This window comes from Folsomia candida, unplaced genomic scaffold (genome assembly GCF_002217175.1).
Source record: "Folsomia candida strain VU population unplaced genomic scaffold, ASM221717v1 Fcan01_Sc013, whole genome shotgun sequence".
Lineage (NCBI taxonomy): Eukaryota > Metazoa > Arthropoda > Collembola > Entomobryomorpha > Isotomidae > Folsomia > Folsomia candida.
Window position 1 is genome coordinate 843,868 of NW_019091205.1, and position 22,758 is coordinate 866,625.

The following is a 22,758-nucleotide window of genomic DNA, read 5'->3' on the forward strand; positions in this document are numbered from 1 at the left end:
CTAGTAAATTGTAACTGCAAATTGCAATGAATACTTTAAAAAAGTTATTACAACAAATTGTTCGTTTAATTGATGAATGAGTTATATCAAGAATATCCAATTCGAAGATTTTCCTTATAACATATGTATATAAATAATAAAATAATATAACTATAACATTTGAGTTTATGAACCTGAAACGGATACAAGGTATTTAATTACCGACTAACTTGGATAGGGAATTGATAAAATATTTAGGGCTCTTGTATTGCCTCAGCACCAGAATCCAAAATATCTTGGCCAATCAAAACACAAGCCTAATTCTTACATAACTAAACCATTGTTAATCTACGCTTTTGTACTTTTAAAATGCTAGGAATTTGCAATTTCGCGGTTATTCCCGTTTTTACGGTTTTTCCCAGTTATTCCCGTTTTTCACAGTTATTCCCACTGCGATGGGGGATTATCAAAGAAAGTGTGAATTTCCGATATACACCATACTGCTGGATATCAATGCTAGATTTCCAGAATTTTATGCAGCCGAGAAACTTACCGAACGGCATAATGAAATAATATTTCTTTGCATGGAACACAAACTTAGGACGATGAGAAATAAAGTGTGTTAACGTCGAGCAAAAGTCTTCATTATATAGCCCACTAACAACGTACATGCACTATGTAAGTGATAACCTATTAAATTGAGGTCATTTTATTCGTCCCTTTCAAGTGCGTTGAAGGTTTAAAAATATTTACGATTTTTCCATGGTAGGGTTAACATACGTAATGCAACATAATCTAGATATATTTGTCAGAACTTTACGATGTTACAAGGAAAGATATAACATTTTCGAGAGCTATTTCCTCATTCGTGGGGTAATTTGGTATATTAAAATTTTAATTAAGCCATGTTCGCACTTGCATATTTATTTATTTATCTCAGGCTGTACTTGTTATACAAGATGTAAAAGAATAGGAAAGGAAAATATTTTTATGGACATAGGAAAATAGAAGAAATGGACATAGGTGGCTCACTTATCGTAAAATAAATGACATACGACAGATGCCGGTTTCTGGTATTATTACAGGAAAATATCGTCGGAATTTGTAAAATATAAAATTGACTTTCCTAATCTATTAAATATATTTGACGCATTTTATCAAGCATTATACTTCCCGTAAAATAAATGTAGGTATTGTTGGAGGATTTAAACCGGATCAAATTCTTGGAACAAGGTTTAGTCCCGCAATTACTTATCGTTACGTAATATTTTCACCGGAATTTCTAGGTATAAATATTTCTCTGTGTCTATTAGAAATATGAAACAGTCGTGCAAAACAAATTATTTCTACGCGTCTGCCAAATGATTTTGAGTGAAAAGTAATTGAAAATATATATTTTTTGAATTGGTTTATTTAAATTTTATCTTATACAGAGAGTTGTAAAGATAAACTTTTCTTTAATTCGAGAACAAAATTAATTTTAGATTTATTGCCGAAACATATCCCCTTGTGTATCATTTCTTTATTTTTTCTAAGTTTGCGACCCTTTTATCAAGTAATTCTATCCATCTCTTAGTTCTGGTTTTCATCCAGGTCTCCGTCCCTAAACTTTTCCCCGTTTTGGTGACATTTCCCTGAACGGCGACCGTATTAATGTGCATTTCCATATCATCAGTATCAAGCGGTCCTTCGGTTGGAACTTGGTCAATGGAATCGACCAGAATGTGGGGTTGTTGCACCGTTCCCGAGGTACTAGTCGGTGACGTAACGTCACCCAGTATTTTTTGCTCACGAGCCTCAAATTCATCACCGTTACGAGTATTGGTAACACAGCGGGGATTTTTGGCATGTGGAAAAAGCGCTGTGCATCTGTCTAGGGAATGAAAAATGAATATTTTTTGAAAACTGTGGCAAGTGTGCGATTTCCATATTTATTTTAAAACCTTATCGTTTGAAAAAATGTGTAAAGTTTTGGAAAATTTCAAAAATTTGAAAACTCAAATAAAAAACGTTACCTCGATAAACTCTATAAGCAGCCGTGATCTCATTGTCGATCCACGCGTCATGCTGGGCGGTGGATTTCTTGCCAATCTCCCATGTTTTGGTGATCCTACGCAACCTTCGAGGATTCGATGGTCGCTCTTTTGCCTCGGCGTTTTGGCGAGACTCCATTTAGGTTTATCTGAAAATAATTATATTCGAGTCAGTACTTAATTTTTCTCAAGATAGTTAAGTATTTCTAACTTAAATATCAGTATTGTTGCATAAATAAAACAAATAATTTGGAAAGGGAAATTCAAAATTTTCTTATTTGTTTACCTCGTAGTTACCCTTCTGCAAATGGTTTTAAATTAGTTGGAAATTTGTAATTTGAATTTTTGAATAATGGATTGATTTAATTTTAACGAAGTAATATTTATATCGCGTTGTTTATAAAATATCGTAACTTTTAAATATTTAGGTTTCCAGTGATAATACGATTTATGGAGGGTGCTTCCTGACTCAAACAAAGTTAAAGTTCAACTGGAGCTCTTGCACGACAGTCGTTTACTTTAAGAGGAAATCTTCGTCTAAAATTAGGCACACTATTCCAGGAAAAGGGTTAACTTTATGTCCACCTATTACGTATACACTTTGGGGTGGTGCAAGAAGCATTAAAATATATTTTTTTAAAACTGGGGATAAATTTTAACCATAATTCCAATGGCGACATGAATTTAATTTTCTGTATTAATTATAGCGGTTTAATGGGTGGTATTTATGTACGTTTTATAGTCAACTAAATAATACATCGCGCTCGACATGGACGCCCCATCGGGTAAATGTTTCCCCTTTCTGGAAGTCATATAAATAAAGTCAGCTTTTTTATGGGACAATCTTTTCCTGGAATCAAACTTTTATTCCGAGAAGGCTGCACCGTGGAGAATTAAAATGCCGACATTTAATCGTAAAGTAGTTTGTTAAATATTATGGGATAAGTATGTCCTGGAAAAATATAGAACACTTAAGATGGCTAAAATTAACAGAATTTTTTAAATTATATTTGCCCTATGTAAAATATACGACATGAATTAATTAAATACCGCGTGTTAAATTGTATTAGTACCACGTGTTGTGTATATTCACATTTTTTTCAAAATTTCCATCGCCATCCTGCACTTGTATGATTTGATACAGCTTCAAATAAAATCAAATGAAATATCTATGTATGTACATGGATAAATTAAAACGAAATTTTGAACCATATAAACTCGTAAAACCCATAACATTAATTTAATATTTTTTGGATTATCTTATTTAAATTTTATATTATAGAGAAAAGTAATGATCAACTTTTTAAAATTCGAAAACAACACTAATATTAAATTTATTGCAGAAATATATATCCTAGTGCATCATGCAAATATTTTTTTTTCTCAGTTTGCCCCCGGGCTCTCGTGTAACGCTATCCATCTCGCAGTTCTGGTTTTCATCCAGTTTTGCGTGCCTGACGTTTTACGCATTTTGCTGGCATTTCTCTCGAAGACGGAAGTTATAAGATTCATTTCCGCATCGTCAATTTCAGGTGGTCCTTCGGTCGGAATTTGCTCCATGGAATCGTCCCCAATGTGAGGTTGTCGTGCCGATGTCGATGTACTTGGCGGGGTCGTAGAGTTATCCGAAATTTCTTCACGCGCCTCCAATTCATCCCCATTGGTAGTATTGGTGACACGACGTCGGAGATTCTTAATGTGTGAGAAAATCGGCGTGCATCTGTCTAAGGAATGAAAAATATTTGTTTGAAAATTGTTTGATTTCGGTTGAAAAATTGTACGAAATTGTGGAAAATTTGTCAAATTTTGAAATCTCAAATTAAAAAAAACTTAAGTTCTAGCGTAAAGTTCTATTAGTAATCTTACCTCGATAAATTTGATAAGCAACCCTGATCTCATTATCGATCCAGGCGTCACGCTCGGCGGAAGACTTCTTACCAATCTGCCAGGTTTTAGTGACCCTTCGCATTTTTCGAACATTCGAAGACTGCTCTTCTGCCTCGGCGTATAAATGGGACTCCATTTATTAGAGTTGCAAATTTCTATGAAAATATGTAATTATGTTAGACTCGTTATATAATTTAGATCAAGATAATTAAACATATTTTTCGTAAAAAACCTGTATTTGAGGAATGAATTGGAAAAAAAGTTGGAAATATAAATTTAAAAGTATTTACCTTGTAGGTAACTTTCTGGAATAATATTTACTGAATGTTTGATTGTTCCGGAAGAATGGATGATTAAATTGATTTAATTTTGGAGAAGTAATACTTTTTATAGCACTATTTAGAAAGTATGGAAGAAACTTTTAAATATTTAGATTTCACGAGATTTTATGATTTACGGAACAAAATTAGATTGCTTGCTGACTCGCATGAGGTTCAAGTTGAACTGGACAAGGTACCTGGGATCGTTTTACCCTAGTATCCCAATCCCTTCTAAACTTGGGCTCGATACATATTCCAAGAAAAGGATTGACATTAAGATCTACTACTACATATGTACGTGGAGGTTGTGCATGAAGCATGAGAATATTTTAGTAATGTTAACCATAATTGCCAGCAGAACTTTATGTGGTTCTTGAATTTAATTAAATAATACATTTCGTACCACATGGACGCCCCATCGGTAAAGTTTACATTTTAATGGAAATCGTATAAATGTATAATGCCAGCTTTTTATGGGACAATCTATTCCTGGAAAACCACTGTATAGGTTAATGTATGATATTGATAATAAATTTAGAAATGTTTGCTTTTTACGGAATAAATATTTAAGTAAAAATTGCGCAGGGGATGGAAAAATATTTAAAAATTTTGTTATGGTTAAAACAGTAGAGTTTTTTAAATTGGATTTTATTCAAAGTGAAATTAGATGAATTGAATAGTTCCTTTTATGAATCAATGTTTTACGAGATATGAAAGAAATTATTATTTAAATTAATAATTTGATTATACCGATATGTGAGAAAAATTGTTTAACTTCCATACGCAACACGTTTAGGGTTTTTAAAATTATGTAAATCCACATGGGTCATAAATTCGCAGGCGGGTCGCTGTGATCATCACATATTGTGATTTTACTGTGATTTAGTGTGATTGTCTTACAACACTTATTTCTGTGGTTTACTCTAATTTTGGGGTATTCTGAAACAACTTCTTTATTACGCATTTCTGGATAAAACCAATCATATTCGAAATCTCCTTGAAACTCTTAACATTTTCATTAGTGACTCGACCCATTTCTGAAATAAAACCTTTTTACGCTTGAAACTAATGTTAAAATGCAATTTATTTGATCATATGCTTAACTCAATAATACAAATCCTCAGAATTTTAACGCATAATAATGGCATGCCTTTTATTGAGTCACTCCTTTCCTGGAGTGAAACCTTTATCATGAGAAAATCATGGTATTGATTTAAAATATCGACATTATGTTGTAAAGCAGCTGTGTATATTTTACAGAATACGATATGCACTGGAGACGGAAAAATATGGACAATTTAATGGTCAGAATTAACAGAACTTTTAAATTGAATTTCCCTCTAAATGAAGTAAACGAATTGTATCGACTAAATTGTAACCTATTTTATTATTATTTTTGACAGCCGTTTTTCATTCTGGTGTTTTGCTTTCAATTTGCTATAAAAATTCGACTCCATGAGAACCATAAAATTTTTTTCGGATTATCTACATTACATAAACTTTTTTTTTCCTAAGAGTTTAGAGAAACTATGCTTAAAATATAAAACTGGATTGTCTATATATTAATGATGTATGTATAAACACAGTAGTAAAAATTCCCTGGAAAGTCAACTTATTAGAATTTGTTGAAATCATTATTCGCATTTTTGGACATAAAATTGGTCATTTATACGGTAGCGACACATTTTCTTCTTATCTGATTGTAAATTGGTGAAACCTGACTTCTCCACGTTGCTTTCGTCATCCTTCACTTATCGTGTATTTGACAGAGCTCCAAATATTGAGGAATTAAATGGATACATCAATAACTTGAAATGAAGTCGTAATTCGCATCAATACTTTGGGCAGCATTTAGAAATTCGTCTATAAAATTTTACACATCTATAAAATTTCTTATGTGCCCTATAAAAAATGGCTCCTGCTCCGGTGTGACGATTAGTCTTAATTTTCGTCTCAGCATTTTGAAGTCTAAATGGGCGGATTACCTACACGAAGTAAAAAGCTAAAGGTAGTAAAATTTATAACATTAATTTCCAGAGTAAAATTCAGCGAACTGATGCTTCCTGTGGTTTGTTATTCTTTGCACACAGTAAATCCAGCGTCTCCTTCTCGTGGTTTTATATGTTGATATTGCCCGACAAAATACCCAATGACACCATCACCACCATGATGAGCTCAACATTTTGTTAGAAACGTAAAAAATACTTCGTTCTTAGTAAAATTGTAAGCAGAATGAGGCGAAGAAATGTGACGTATTTTCCTGATGTTACATCAACAAGAGGAAATAATATGAAAAAATTCGAGGAAGAAAAACATTTCCGTTTTCCTTGTTCAATAGAAAATCCAAAAATTATTTTTTGTGTTCAGATTGAATTTTGTGACGTATCCGTCAACTAGTGGAAAATGTTGGGAAGAAGAAATATTATTTGGTTTAGATTAGGTGTTATCTTATTGCTTGGATCAAGTGTAAAGTCAGAATTTATATGTGATCCGAACCATTCCACTCCAAAATTACTAATCCCGACAGATTTCTTGAAGATGGTGGAATCACAACGGGACACATTTGTGGTTCGAAGTGAAACGAGAGGTGGTAATTTTGTCATAAATTGTACCAGCAATCAACCGGTGGATTGGAGGTTTAAGGGATCAATTGTAAGTAATCACTTATTTATAAAAGTTAATGAGATCAGAGTGTGCAAGGGCAAAAAGGCATGCCTGCCTAAAACTTGCCTTTTTGCCTTTTAGGCACGTATAAATTACGAGTGCCCGTTTGCCCGAATGCCTTTTTGAAGTTTTTTTGGGGTGATTTGACTCATACAGACATACGCATGTACTTATATTTCTACTCAAAATGCAGAGTATTAATGTTGATATAAAAATTAGCATTCATTCATGAAATCTGCAATCGTTATTGTGATGCTGCTTAATAGTTTAAGGTATATAGGATGTTATTAAAGATGCCTCAAAGTAATACTATCGGACATTTTTACTTGTCATTGTTTGACTATACTTTATTTTGTAACATTCGGTTAATAAATGTAATCTTTCTTGCCTTCTCAACAGATAGCCTATTCCTTTTGTCAGTAATTGTGTTACTCATCGTAGAAAATGCTCTCTCAATGCCTGCCGTACTAGATGGTAACTGTAGTAGAGTTTCACACATTTTAAGAAAGTGGACAGGTATTTTCACTTGGTTGTCGTCTTGAGCAGTTCTCCACCAGGTAACTGGAGAAAGGGTGCTCAACACTTCCTCTTCAAACAGTGTCGCCGAGAAGAAAGTGGTGTCCTTTGTTTGCAAAGCTAGCGCAATAGGAAGATAACTTTTCCCTTTCTTTAGAAGCCAGTTACGTCCTTCCTCTCTCAAATCTTGAGAAAGACCTTGACCTGTCCAACAAGAATGTATTTATTATGACATAAATTTATAAATAAATACATTGTACGGACCTCGATATTTTGGATGAATTATGTAACTAGCAATCGAAAATGGTGGAGTTCCTTTAATAAATTGGTTTTCAAAATATTCGTCCACTGCATCACAACCCAGTTTCTCTCGTGTTTTTATCCAACACATTACGGCATCAGCCACTGTTGCGTTATCCGCTTGAAGCTGGAAAAATTTCGATCAGTTAATTGAGTCATTTATAGTGTCGTGTTATTTTACGTAAATGTGGAGATTCTTACAGTGTCCAGGGCGCATCCAATTGGTTCTAACACAGAGAGTGCCTTTGCTAGTCGTGGGAAAACTGAAGCGTCGTTGAGTATCTCCTTGATTTGAAGTGGCATGTTGGCATCTTTTCTTGATACTTCTAAGTATTTTGTTTGATGGACATTGTAACATCGAAAGCAATCTAATTGGCTATTCCATCTCGTATCACCAGGAATTGGTGGACGAGGGCCATTCAACTTCTTCAGCGATGCTGCTGCGAAATCGTGATTTCTGAAGTATTTATGTACTTCGACAATTTTATTTTTAATGTCTTCGGGGGTTTTGTTTTTGCCCACAAGGTTCAACAGGTGCGAATTGCATCCATATGCCAAAATTGATGAGTTTTGCTCCACCAAGCGCCGCTTCATCAACTCCATGGTGGAGCAATTATCAGTAATGCACCCGACTATCGTTACTCCATACTTGGTCTCCGTATTCTCCATGCAATTTGTTAACCGTCGAAGGCAATTGGCAGCATCTTTTTTTTCTTCTTCAGTTACTATTGCGTCAATAAAAAAAACTTCTCCTTCAACATAAAGCGAGTGTGCAATGACAGCCTCGTGTTGGTTTGTAGTCCATCCATCCTGAATTATTGTTTCAATTTTTCCTTGGATTTTCTTTACAACATGGAGGGAAGTTTCGTCATATAGCTCATCTAACAGAGTACTGCCAACTTGCTTTTGTGTAGGTGTATTATAAGAAGGCCGCAGCGATTTAACAAATTCCAAAAAGTACGGATTTTCAACAATGCGAAACGGGATGTTTGACGAACAAATGAACTTCATCAGTTTACGGTGCAGATCGGTTTGTTCTTGAATACTAGTTGAGCCAAAGAAAGATTTAATTTTCGTTTGCGTTTTTCCAATATTTTGAATCGGCTGTCGTGGAGAACTGAACACTACTGCTGCATTTGATTTAGTTGAAAGAGGAATATTTTTGGTTTTATTGGATAGTTTTCTACCACATTTCATTTCAAAATGTTTTTTAAGGCGCTCCATCTTCGGTTTTTTAACGGTCCATTCGCACCATTTGCACGCCCAAGTGCCGGGGAAATTAGCTAGTTCCATATATTGTTCCCATATTTTGTCCTTGATTCTTCCACCGCCATGTCTTTTCACCCTATTCTTCAATATCTGCTCGATAGACGTGGGTGGAACAAAGAAGTCGTCATCTGAGGCAGTATCTTCACTCTCTTCCACATACTCTGGATCGGTGTCCATTGGGTTGTCTTCATCTACGCCAAGAATTTCTGCGACATCGTCTTCTGAAATGGCTAATTCTTTGTCCTTCTCGCTGGAATCGGCTTCAGAGTCTAAAATAAATTAAAAGAAGTTTCAACTAACGAATGATGATAAGGTGATGATAAGGTGATGGCATTTGATGATGAGGATATTTAATTTACCAAGTCGATCCAACTCAGTGACAATGTCTTGACTCCCAACAAGAACTAAATTATGATCTCTCGAACGACTCATGTTTCAATATCGGTTCCTGTCCTTGGCCTATTCTTATCTGGTAACGTTTCAAGCAAGAGATTATTTACGAGTTTTTATACATTATTTGGATGTTAACAATGGATCGAATGGAGCAAAATAACTGCCAATTTATTTACATGAAGCGGTCATGTAAACTGGGGCAGATTGACGATTTTTCTATGTTTAAATGCAAAAAGGCATTAACAGGCAAAAAGGCACGGTAAAAGGCAATTGGGCATTGAAATGGGCAAAAGGGCAAAAAGGCATGCATTTTTTTCCAAAAAGGCGCCTATTTGCACACTCTGAATGAGATTAGTTTTTTTTACATTTAAATATCTCAATGAACTAGTTTTCGGGATAAAACTTAAAATTTAGTTTTGATCAGAGTGACATTAACCAAATCATGATACGAATTAAATGTTATATATTAATGTGATGTTGCGTTGACATCATATGTAGTTATTATATGCACTGATTGATGAAGAGTATTAAACTTGAAATAAATCATGGTAATATTTTTTATCGGAATAATTCTAATTCAAAGTGTGATAATCGGTGCTGTCAGAGACAAAAAGACAACATTCTAAAGATGATTTTTTGTAGACGAAATCGTCCACTTGGTTGCTTGTTTTTGCTTTTATGTATGGTGGGACCAAGTAGTAGGTATCACCTAAGTGTGTAACTAAACACAATAAAGTAAAAAATTAAATAGATAAACAGCACCAAAAAAAGCAAAAAAAAAATTCAATTTTTGCTCTTTTTCTTCGCATATTGATCTATGGTCAGTGTATTATAACGAGATAAAATTTGCTTAAAGTTTTCTGAGAGGCTAAAAGCTGCGCGTAATGTAATTGTGACACGTGGGCCACTAAACCTTGTTCCACAAATTTGATCCGGTTTCAATACACTAACAACAGCTTATGTAATTGGCAGTCGGATAGGTGGTACCATCAGACATCAATTAAGCATGACAATATATATAAGAGAATTAGTTGTGAGCTGTTATTATGCTTTTTAGAAAACATTATTTTTAATCATATAAAATCACTTAAATTTGATTAGCACTATCGACGACCTTAAATTAATAAAGTTAAAATTAATTAAAGTTGTTCATGAAAATTCCTACTTTTCTTACCAACTAGGGGAACACGGTAGTCAAATCGGAGCGATCAATGACATTTGAACACTTTGATAACGAAAACGGACTTAAAGGAGGCTGTTTTTATAGTGCCTTAATGTTTTCAAAAATTGAAAATGAAATATCCGGCCAATATTTTTGCATCGTGAAACCATCCCTCAATTTTAATCCAAGTCGCCAGAAAGGCTTACAGAAGAAAATTACTGTCCTGTCAGGTGCAGACGTACCCTAATTTATTTTAATTATAAAAAGTTAATTAGGTTTATGCTAATCTAACAAATTAATTAATTTTAGGCTTATCTTTACTAACATTACCGGATGAAACGAGGCTGACATACGACTTGAATTGGCTCCTTATCCTGACAAAGGATCATAGATATAATGACAAACAATACCCCTATGAGTTACCCTGTGCTCAAAATTCGGACGATTCAGAGTTATCACTTTACTCCAAAGGAGAACAGGTATGGCACATATAGGCTTCATGTCAGATTCGTAACTACCGAAATAAATGTCGCGTTATGCCATTTACGACGGTGCCCATAAGTAAATATAAACACTGATACATTTTTAGAAATCTGGTAATAAGTTCTTGGTGGAGTCATGTACGTAAGCAGCAAGGTTGCTAGAAAAGCGCGTCTCTACAATTAAAAACAATTGCCACGAAACACTTTTCTTAATTTTTTTTGCGAAGTGTGGCCTCATGGTGCACAATGGGCCAGAGGTAAACGATAATTGCCAAAATTATAGCGTTGAGTATTCGAATTTTTTATGTATATGCTGAACTTCTAAGGTACAGGGATTATTTTAAAAATAGTGTCCTTCCGCCACGCCCCCAGGGGGAGGAGTTTTGTCCCCAGCCCCCCTTCATGAATTAGGTGAAAACTGATAATGGCGTTGGATTCCTCGTCATTTTTTAAGACGAAAGTGTTCTTACAATTTTCTCGAAATTCGCAATAATTTCCGAGATATCGGGGCGCAAAGTTTAGGCTGATTGACCTTTAAGCCCGTTTTTGACCTTGTTGCGACGCACTTCTAACCTAACCGAGTATGGGATCTAATGATAATATCCTAGGAATGCAAAAATTTGAAAGAAAATCGCTTCCAGCTATCTTGGTTACTAAGATTTCGGCTCCGTAAAATTGACTAAAAAAACGAAAAACCGGGAAATCGGAAGCCCGGTTTGTGACTAACTTGCAAGGTTTTCAAAAACGTTTTTCATGAAAGTATGCATTCACGAGTAAACTTAACATCTTGTAAAAAGAGAGACGTTCAAAAACCTTACAAGTTAGTCACAAACCGGGCTTCCGATTTCCCGGTTTTTCGGTTTTTTAGTCAATTTTACGGAGCCGAAATCTTAGTAACCAAGATAGCTGGAAACGATTTTCTTTCAAATTTTTGCATTCCTAGGATATTAGCATTAGATCCCATACTCGGTTAGAAGTGCGTCGCAACAAGGTCAAAAACGGGCTTAAAGGTCAATCAGCCTAAACTTTGCGCCCCGATATCTCGGAAATTATTGCGAATTTCGAGAAAATTGTAAGAACACTTTCGTCTTAAAAAATGACGAGGAATCCAACGCCATTATCAGTTTTCACCTAATTCATGAAGGGGGGGCTGGGGACAAAACTCCTCCCCCTGGGGCCGTGGCGGAAGGACACTATTTTTAAAATAATCCCTGTACCTTAGAAGTTCAGCATATACATAAAAAATTCGAATACTCAACGCTATAATTTTGGCAATTATCTTTTACCTCTGGCCCATTGTGTGGTGGTGGGCTTCGCCTGTATTACAAGAGGAGTTGTACCAGTTAACGTCTTTGCTATAATTTACAAAAGTGAGTCACGCTATTTTCGTACGGTCCTTGAATTTTAATTGGGCGATCAGTCATATTGGCTATGTTAGAGTTCCCTTATTATCAGCCCGTTTTCGATAGGCTATCCATAATGGGGTACTAAGAACTTATTACCATAATACCGAAAACCGAAATTCCTGATTTTATTAATCGGAAAATGTGTTCAAAAATTTCTCAGGATTCAAGTTGGACCTTGGAAAACATCACTCATCGAGATATCGCTGTCTCCCTGACGGTCACTTTGTACGAAACGGAGCTTCCCAAAGAGTACAAATGCGTGGCCAACAATATAACAAATTCTTTGCAAAATTCGACGATATACGTGAGAATCCCGTCATATCCAGGTACGTAAAGTTATACGTTGAATAATTCGGGGACAATATCATTTCCCATGTTTGTAGTATGAAAGTCTACCACGACATATGGTTACATATGTCGTCCGTGGTGGACAGCATAGATTATATTTTTTATACTGTCACGTGGGTGACCTGAACGTAGATTCAGGCCCAGGCTATGTGACGCATTCTAGACAAAATTGTATCCAAGGTTGATGAAATGCTGGAGATTACCTCCGCCTCAGAATAGATGTCGTGTCCGAATTTTTTTTGTGTATAATCAAATATAGCCAGGGTTTGCTATCTCGGGTTTTTCGGGTAGTTGGGTTTTATTATTCAGTTATGGTATATAACCGCTTGGTGGCGTTAATGAGACCCAATAAAACCCCCAAAAAACATATAACAAACTATACATAATAATTGGATAGAGGTTTTATTAAAATATGGTGTAGATAATTTACATTTGTTTTATTTTTTAAAATATTTAGTGACAGTCTACTGGCCCGACGGGGAGGATATTGTTTACAAAGATTTAAATATATTTTACTGCATTTCTCGGATTCCGATTCGATTCGAGAAGCCAGACAATCTCCCAACATATCTTACCGACACTAAGGCGGGATTTGTCGATTATTATATCAACATGGGTTTCAAGTACACGAAGGCTGTGAAAGTTGTGTTGAATGATAGCGCAACGCATGATGATGAGGAGGTGGGACGTGTGACATGTGTTGATCAAGATACTGACGGAATGGAGGTCAATTTTAGTTGGAACTATACAATTTCAAATAGTAAGTTTGGCGGATTTTTAGACAATATTATACTCTGTACATATTACAAAGATATGAAATTCGACGCAAATTTGTATTCTCAAAATTTGATTATTTCAAAAACTAAATATTTTTGGTCAGACTGAGAATTTCAATTTTAAATTTTAAATTATATATTTATCGATATGTTTATGTAGAGTTAGGTCAGGTTTCTCATCTTACTCACCTATAAACTACATAAATCCGCAAATCGATACAATTAAAGTTCAAAGCTTAAATTTTTACTAATCTGAAAATTAAGTCTACTCCTTTAACTTTCTTACATTATATTAGAAAAATGATCTACTTTGGGTAGGAATTTTTCTCATTCTACTGCGCATTCCATAGTCTAACTGTCTCCATATATTTTTAAAGAAGGAGGAAACAACAACAAACGGGACCGCATAAGTTTGAACGGAGCCGAGAAGAGGGCTGAATGTAAGACATCTGTAGACGCCAAACTCACTGGGATTTTGCTTATCAAGGCAGTCAATCATGTGGAACTTTCGCTGAGACAAAATTGTCTCAGGTTACCGTACAAGGTGTGCTATTTCTATTTTCTTATGGCTTGCGCACAAAAACGAGACCATCCAAGACAAGACCTAACCTCGAGAAATCTATCCATACTCAGGGATTGATAGCTTTCGATTTTGATGACAATATGTAATTCAATTTTGGACACGCAAAAAATTTGCGCAATGATTTATCAATAATTCGATCTCGCTTTTATGCACAGATTATACCGTTTCATAGCTGTTTTTAATGTTAAACTTTATCTTAAATCAAGCTATGCAATTTTACAATATTGTTTTACGTAGGAGTGGAATTTTTGCAATCATCGAATTCCTGAGCTACTCCCACAACTGGACGCTGGAGACTCCTCATTCGTATATTCCCAAATTCCAAATGGAACTTCGGGAGCGTTTCAATGTTTGACGCCCGATGTGTATAATGATAATAACCACTACCAAGTATTTTCTGAGACGGTCAGACATCAATTAGGTAAAGTAAAGTTTAAATCATTGAGAATAATGATGAATCCGATGTAAGTAAAAACTATGCAGTTCTATACACTAAGGGATGGTAATTCCAGTAACAATATTTTTAGAAGATGGCAATATCTGATATGTTTTAAATATTATTGTTTCAATGACATGTGGGACACCCACTGTGTGTACCATGGTTGGGAAAAAAATCGGATCCTGAAGAGCGAACTACATTTCTGAAACCGCTTGATTTCGTTAATATAATAATGCCCAGGCAGTGATCATTTTTTTTAAATTTTCCCTTCTAAATTCGCATATGTGGACAAAAATTACATTTTTTCCAAAAATTGTAATCTCTAAATGACTTCAGGGCAGGTAAGCAGGGTTTGACGAAATCAGCTGTATCGAGCAAAAATTTTTGTATTCCTACTGTGACAATTTGTTACTTGAATCGTTATTCGTGGTAAAATCGCATATTGCCTCGGTCCGAGACCACAGAATATGTCAAATTTATTTTGAGTGTAAATATTTAAATAATAGATTGTATCAAGTCAGGTTGTGTAAATACTGGTTTGTAAATATGTTACAGGAAGTGCGCAGAACAAGAAGCAGGAATTCATCAAAGTGATCAAACTATCCAAATATAGCGTCTGGGTGGGAGACTCGATTCAAATTAGTTGCCTCTCTTCTGAAATGTATTTTTACGGGAGTGGAATTTGGGTTTTAATTTGGAACAACGGTAGCCAATCAGGGGTTCCGAAATGTATGAAAAATATTGTACCAGAGTAAATTATACAGTCAAAGAAATCTGATGATGTACAATAATTTTTAGCATGGATTGTATCCGGCAGCGTTGAAAGAGTTGGATCATTTTTAGAGCGACAAAGTGAAATTAAAATGAATACCTTGGACATCATTGGGATAACGTGTGGAGGCGTTTCTATCATTTATTCAGACAAGGAGAGACGTTCTGATAACAATGTTCGACTCGTATTTCCAGAAAAGGAATATCTTAATTTGCGTATTATTGAAAGTCAGTATTTGTTTGGTTTGTTGGTCTATTCTAACAAGGAAACCCACCAAATTGCCTATCGAGCTTAGGGTTTAAATTTCTACCAAATTATGCACAAAACATGACTACTTCAGCGAAGCTTAGGAATTTACGTGCCAAAATCACTTTTCGGCAAGTCGTGGCAAAACATGTAACGCGAGTATGATCGTGTTTAAAGGCGACCTGTAGGCAGAGTAAAGAGCATTGACCTTAACCGAGGATGAAAGCGCTTTCATATACCGTTGAACTTTGACCAGGTCACAACTTAGTGACATTGATATGGAAATTATTTTACTTTTCTAATCAAGTCATATATCGTGCACAAATTGGTATAGGTGGCAACCCATTACTTGATTGGCACCTTGGTGACCACCCTAGTAAGGAAACTAACTTAATTTAATTTATTATTATTTTTGACTGTAGAACCCTCGACATCGACGGTGGTCCCGATGGTAATTGTAGTAACGGTTTCATCAGTCGGACTACTTTTCATCGTCATTCTTTTCGGGTTTGGAATTTGGTTGTGGAGAAGGCCTCCAGTAGATATCGTGTTCGACAAATTAATTAAAGACTTCTTCAACGGGTACGAGTGCCATGCGGAGGGAGATGATGGGACACAGCTGTGCCAAAATGCAGAGAGCAAACCATACGATAAATCTTATGAGATTTCATTAGACAACATAGCGATCCGTACGTTCAACATGGTGACGGAGTTATAGAATACAATCATAATAATTGGAAAACAATGCTATGTATTATGTATTACCGACGGAGGTACTATTCAGACAATTCAGAAAATTCGATACGAATTTGATGCATACATTTTAGATATTTGAGTAAAAATATTGTGTGTACTCACGTCAACGTTGCAAACGCGGTAAACGTCACATCGCAACATAACTTACTTGCGAGATCTGCGAAAGTTCGCAAACTTTCCCATGGAAAATGCGCTTGCGAACCTTTGTAACTATGCGCAGCTCGAGGGTATGTTTTTATTTCGCAAAATAATTTCGCAAAATTGTGTTGCGATGAGACGTTTGCGCCTGATGTGAGTACGCACATTGTTAACGGTGTTTTCACAATTTCAATCTACCGTGAGGCTACAATTTGTTACTGAAGAGTCACAATTTGCTTGCGAATAGGTAACATGTTATATCCAGTGTGGTGACATATTTACTTGGGTTTGGCAGGATTTAACGTATGCTTCCACATACGCCTGACTTGGGTGACAAATTGCATTCAAAAGGGGAAAGTGCATCTGCCGTAATAATATTGTCACAAGATTATTTTGCTAGCTAAAATTTAGAACACATTCATATTCATTTGATGTATTCGATGTGAATTAGCTTTACATTCCTAGAACCCACCCCGAATTCAGTATCAGAATGCGAGTAGAATGTTGTCCCCCAATTCGAATATGCACAATTATACAATTCTACCGGTTGAGATGGGAGATTATGCAACATTTAGCGTGCATATTATACTTTCCTCGATTGTAAAGATATTACCAGAGAGGATCTAAATAAGTACCACCGTCGGTAACAATGTGGTCGGAAAATTATTTGGAGTGTAAGTATATGGAAAAGGTTTCCAAATATATTTTAATTTTGCAAATGGTTAATCGCCAGATTGGGATTCCCCCCTCGGAAGCGGGGCTTACGGGATGGTGTTGAACGGGACTTTGCGTGGAAAACCGGATAATACAGCAAAAAATAATAAAAATATCAAGAAGAGCAACACCGCAAATCTTTTCAAAATTGCTGTAAAGACTGTAAAACCTAGTTTGGACTCGACCAGTCTGACAGCACTCTTGTCCGAATTGAAAGTCATGATTTATATTGGAAGACATGAAAATATTATCGGTCTGATTGGTGCATGTACAGAGAAATTATGGAATCGTGAGTAACCTAAAGCTTGCTAAATTAATTACCTGATGTGCAACGTTATTCAATCCGCAATCGTAAAGATTCGAAACCACTGATGATATTTTCGTCCTAAAACATATGATCGAATGTCAGTAGAATTCGCGAATGTTATCTGCATTGCGTCCTTACACCTTAACAAATTCGATTAACGATTTATAGTAGCATTTGCGAATTGTATTCTAACAAATCGTGCACAGCGCAAAAATAGGAACGAGCGCGTCGGATAATTTCCGTTAAATTAATGACATGTTAAAAAATTGATTTTTAATTAGGCGAGTTATACCTGATCTTGGAATATTGCCAACATGGCTCCCTTCAAAAATATTTGCAGGACAATCGATCCGATTTTAAGAATAGTTCGACGAAACGTGTCACTAAAGATCCTACTCAATTGATCAGGTAAATGTTTAAAATGAATTTCAAAACAGGACATACCTTCCATTGCATTGAGATGTTTGGTAAAAGCGTCTACCGGGTATTCAGAGAATGAGGGTTGATTTGTTACCCATTAAGTTTTTTTACGCAATCGCATTTACGTACTAAGAAAATTGTTATTTCCCTTGTTTGTTTGCCCTTAGCGAGTATCAAAATCATTGGGGAGACACGTTCAAAATAAATTTGCACGATTTATTCCGCTGGAGTGTGGAAATAGCGGCAGGAATGAATTATCTTGCTGAACGAAAGGTATGTTTTTATAATGTATTCTGGTCAAGATTGAAATTCTGATCTTATGGTACAAGGTATTTCATGGAGATTTGGCGGCCAGGAATGTCCTTCTAGATTCTTCATTGACAGCGAAAGTTTCTGACTTTGGACTGTCGAGAAGACTTTATGAAAGATATGAATATGTGAAACAGTCGAAAGTAAGCTTACTTATAACAATCAGTCAACTTTGAATTAATTGCCTTATCCTATACTATAGCCGCACCCTAACTTTTGGGTTTTCTGACATTGTAAACTTTAAACCTATGTAGGAGCCTTTACCTTGGCGCTGGATGGCACCTGAGTCACTCAGGGATTTGACGTTTTCCACTGAAAGCGACGTTTGGTCATTTGGGATTACACTGTGGGAAATATTTTCCTTGGGGCATGTTCCGTATTCTGGAATTCAATACACTTCCGGATTCATTGAGTCACTCGAAACAAATTATCGTTTATCAAAACCTCAATATGCATCGGTCAAGATGTAAGTAAATTACGAATCGTTTTATCGCAAGAAATCAAATCAAGAGGCATTTTTAGTCTGATAATAGACTCCCGTAGTCAGCATTTGAACCGTAAATTACTGAACATGTTCATGAATTGGCTTAAATATTGGTTCCAAATTATTTCGAATTTAACTGCCGGACTAAGAGGAACTTAGGAGTTAAAATTATTGAAGTAGACTTTAGGGAATTTAAAGTAATTCAGATTAAATCCCCTCCTAGCCCCTCGGTCAACATATTTATAATTAGAATCGGAATAATATTAAGTATCGCTAAATAATGTGAATAATATTCTTATCATTTTTCCCCAGGTATGATTTAATGTTGGCATGCTGGGACAATGATGTAATTGAAAGACCCGCCTTTTTCGACATTGTGGACGGAGTAATCAACATGCTCAATGAGATAGAATGAGGACAGACATTTCACACAACGATTCAAAATCACAGACTGGTGATCAGGGCATAAATATATAAAATTATGTACTTATAAATGTACGAATCACAGTAGAGCTATTACTTGCAAAGTTATTGTAGTAGTATTTAAATAGATGTTTTATTGATTTTTAAATAAAGTTGTATAACCGTTGATTGATAAATCTTATTTATATACATACAAAGTCATTCATGTAAAATTCACGTAAATTAATGTAAGTTAATGTAAAACTTAGAAGAAAGTTCGTAATAAATGCGTAATCTTAACATTCTGATTTCAACCTTTCATTCAAGAGAGTGACTCCTACAATTGAGCAGTATTACAGTGACACTTACTGCTTATTGTTTGTGAACATATCTATTGATTCAAATATTCAAATATTTTCGGTAATAGCTTAAATAAACGGACATGCTAATACTGTAGAATTGTTTTGTGCTTCCATAGAAACAGTTTTGCCAGGAATGTACTGCCCCTGTATTGCATATAACTTCATGCTAGGAATAGGATGAATTCCAGATGTTACGTGGTGAACAATTTCTAAAGAAATATTTTGTTAAATAAGTAAATAGTTAGATAAACTTAAACATATCATATTTTTCATATGCAATCATCATGAAAATCAAGTGTTGTTCCCTCCAATTTTACGGTTTTCCTAGTAATACAAGGTTTCATCTCATTTCAAACAGAATATCATTTTCGGTCATTTAAGCGAAGTGAAGTTGGATTGTTGTAGCCACCAATTTTACTGTTTTCTTACAATATCAGATATTATATCTCATTTCAAACATAAATCTTGTGAATCTGTAGTTTTAGTTTTTTATGCTATTTTTACATTTCGCTTACTTTTGACGGTGTGAATATCTGACTTTTTAAACTTGTCAAGCCTATCTGGGGTTCGAATCTAAACAAAATTTGCACCCTTCAAAAATAATCTTGTAGAAATTTTAACTCGATAGAAATACATTATTGACACTAATTGTACAACAATTGTGACCAGTATTACACCAATATACCCAACAAAAACGGTAGACACGGCTTTCATTAGATTTAACGGTTCCACTCTTCCAGGATGGTTTAACGATTCCAAAATATTTCTCGTATTATTGCTCACCCAACCGGATACTTTGTTTGACTTTGACTTTAAAACTGACTGCATGTAATGGTAGCATCGGCTCTCTATAAAGAAACTGATTTTTCGTCCAAGTTTTGAAATTCCCTCGTTTCGTAGTTCAAATCCTTTAATGCGACGCATAATTTGACGCTTACTCATCCAGAAATTTATCCAGTAGTAGTGCCTACAACGGAATATAATGTGCTAATTATATTCCCAAATTAGTGTTTCGACCCCAAATAATATGGCAACGAATCATGCGAAAATTGTTTGATAAAAAAATTCAATGCAAAATTGATTTTAACTTATTTTGCTGTACATACACGGTAAAAACTGTCAGCTGATTTTCAGTACGGACGTACCAAGAATCGTATTGCGAGCGGTCCCCACTTGATTGGAATTGGAATTTATTTACTAACTGCTAGTGGATTACCACTTCAGTCAAGTGAGGACCGCTCGCAATACGATTCTTGGTACGTCCGTACTGAAAATCAGCTGGAAGTTTTTACCGTGTAGGTTGAACTCAAGCAAAAATGTACTATTCTTGCTTGATTGTTGACGTTGAGTGCAGATTCACAATTTTGCGGAGATTGATAGAAACTCGGCACGGTAATAATGCATATACCGAGACGTTATTTGCAGTGTAAATTAAATTTGCTACCTTGATAAATAAACGAACTTTTCCTTCAATTCGTCCGAATAATCGACCCAAGCCGTCTTTCCACACTTAACGAGTTCCTCTTCAAATATTTTCTCGAATGAGGCAACCCTTAAAAGGGTAACCCATTCTTTTGACAAATATTCATGGCCATACGGATACAAGAGATGGAATGCAAGGATATCTTCGTACGTGTCTGGTTCTTCCTGTAAAGATATTTGCAAATTTACAAAGTTACGCGTTGTAGAAAAAAAATATACACGAAAGACTAACCGGAAGTGCAAATATCGGCATACCTGCCCGCACAAACTGCAAACTGCTATGTCTCTCTTTTGCAAATTGGTGCAACCCATAGGCAAATTTTGTCATGAATATCCCCCTTTCTCTTAAAAATGCGACTGTAGCATCAAAATTTTTTTCACCTCGCGCATTAAGATATCTGACGAAGGTGTTTTTATAATCGGGAGATGACACGAGGCGGAAATTTGTGTCGGCGTCCAATTTCTGGAAGGTGTGTTCCTTATAAATTGTGAGATTCGTCCAAATATTTCGCGGGCAAGGGTTCAAATTATTGTCGGGGTGATGGCCATGATAATTGCACACGGGACTTGCTAAATCCTCGAAAAATTCCTTACTGATTTTGGGAAATGGAGCGCAGACGTAGTTCAGCAAGACTCCGATATATCCTATAGAAGATTTGGGAATAGTATTAGAATTAAATATGGGTGACTAAATATATTATAACGGATATTTATGGTGGTCGTGTTATGTATAATTTGTTTCTGAACAACTAATAACAGCACGTATTTATACGCAGGGTTAGCTATACCATAGGTCGGATCCCTCCGGCTGCCGGAGGGCATTTTTGCCCTACGGAGGGCTATGTGCATGGATTTTGGCGGAGGGCGGAGGGCAGTGAATTAGCCGGAGGGCATTGCGGGTAGAGGGCAAAAAATGCCCTCCGGAGGGCGGATAGCAGTGATTTGGCTGGAGGGCATGGAGGGCGGAGAGCATGGTTAGGGTCGGAGGGCGGAGGGATCCGATCTATGAGCTATACGTTTTTTATGGTTGGGTTTCATTGAAAAAACCTCTGGTTCTTTAATTAAAACTCCTACCCATGGTTTTAAGGTTTTATTAGTTAATTGTTGGCAATAAGCAGTAGATGCAAGAAGTAATAAAATTCAATGAAGTCAGGATTTTTTAAAGAGCATAGTTTCCCGTAAAACACTATCAACCCATTTGTACATAATTGACTTAAGAGCCCGAGTTTTTTCCAAACTTTGTGTACAGCATGTATCCATCACGATCCCAATTGTTAGATTCGCACAAAAAATGTAAAAATTCAAAAAAGCTGCAATATAGTAGTTTGTCATACCTTGCGTGAAAATGACGGAGACCAAGAACCAAGGCCCTAGTCCAATCCTGATCGCTACCCTTTTCTCAACATGACCACTAATGTTGTACGATTGTCCTATCAGACTCGAGACGAAAAGTGTCCACGCGGATACGAATCTTTCGTTATGAATGGTACGAACATATAGCGCTAAAAGTAACGTCATTACAGCGGTCGTAGAGATGAGCCAGATCCATAACGTTGCGTGAAATGGAATCAGAAATATTTCGAAATCATAACTTGATTTGGACCAGCAAGTCAGGAAATTGAATTCCTGCGTATTGGTTGCAAACGTGTAATCAGAGAAGGCAGGGTGTGTTCCTTCATTAGAGAGGTATTGCCTGTAAAGAAAAAAGTTGCTTAATTTAAGGAAGTTATATAGCTCTTTATTTTGTTAAAGATCGTTAAATTCGGAGCCTTGCAATACTAGTACCATGAAACCGATGAACTAATTAAT

At 35.7% G+C, this 22,758-nt stretch overlaps 3 protein-coding genes across 3 annotated transcripts; 1 reads left to right on the forward strand and 2 right to left on the reverse strand.

Moving 5' to 3' along the window:
* Nucleotides 1–1,370: 1,370 nt before the first annotated feature.
* On the reverse strand, nucleotides 1,371–2,522 carry LOC110855788. Its single transcript, XM_022104177.2, has 3 exons — nucleotides 2,299–2,522; nucleotides 1,995–2,161; nucleotides 1,371–1,852 (listed from the first exon to the last, which is right to left on the reverse strand). The coding sequence occupies exons 2-3, from the start codon at nucleotides 2,149–2,151 to the stop codon at nucleotides 1,494–1,496; spliced, it is 516 nt and encodes a 171-aa protein (XP_021959869.1). The 5' UTR covers nucleotides 2,152–2,161; nucleotides 2,299–2,522; the 3' UTR covers nucleotides 1,371–1,493.
* Nucleotides 2,523–3,184: 662 nt separating this feature from the next.
* Nucleotides 3,185–4,392, reverse strand: LOC110855725. The gene is made up of 3 exons (XM_022104132.2): nucleotides 4,190–4,392; nucleotides 3,879–4,054; nucleotides 3,185–3,736 (listed from the first exon to the last, which is right to left on the reverse strand). The coding sequence occupies exons 2-3, from the start codon at nucleotides 4,033–4,035 to the stop codon at nucleotides 3,396–3,398; spliced, it is 498 nt and encodes a 165-aa protein (XP_021959824.1). The 5' UTR covers nucleotides 4,036–4,054; nucleotides 4,190–4,392; the 3' UTR covers nucleotides 3,185–3,395.
* Nucleotides 4,393–6,612: 2,220 nt separating this feature from the next.
* Nucleotides 6,613–19,298, forward strand: LOC110855789. The gene is made up of 16 exons (XM_035856453.1): nucleotides 6,613–6,871; nucleotides 10,543–10,753; nucleotides 10,833–11,002; nucleotides 12,572–12,737; nucleotides 13,217–13,519; nucleotides 13,913–14,079; nucleotides 14,356–14,539; nucleotides 15,113–15,286; nucleotides 15,356–15,556; nucleotides 15,998–16,264; nucleotides 17,203–17,472; nucleotides 17,772–17,898; nucleotides 18,078–18,183; nucleotides 18,240–18,362; nucleotides 18,474–18,685; nucleotides 19,016–19,298. The coding sequence occupies exons 1-16, from the start codon at nucleotides 6,623–6,625 to the stop codon at nucleotides 19,116–19,118; spliced, it is 3,033 nt and encodes a 1,010-aa protein (XP_035712346.1). The 5' UTR covers nucleotides 6,613–6,622; the 3' UTR covers nucleotides 19,119–19,298.
* The last annotated feature ends 3,460 nt before the right edge of the window (nucleotides 19,299–22,758 follow it).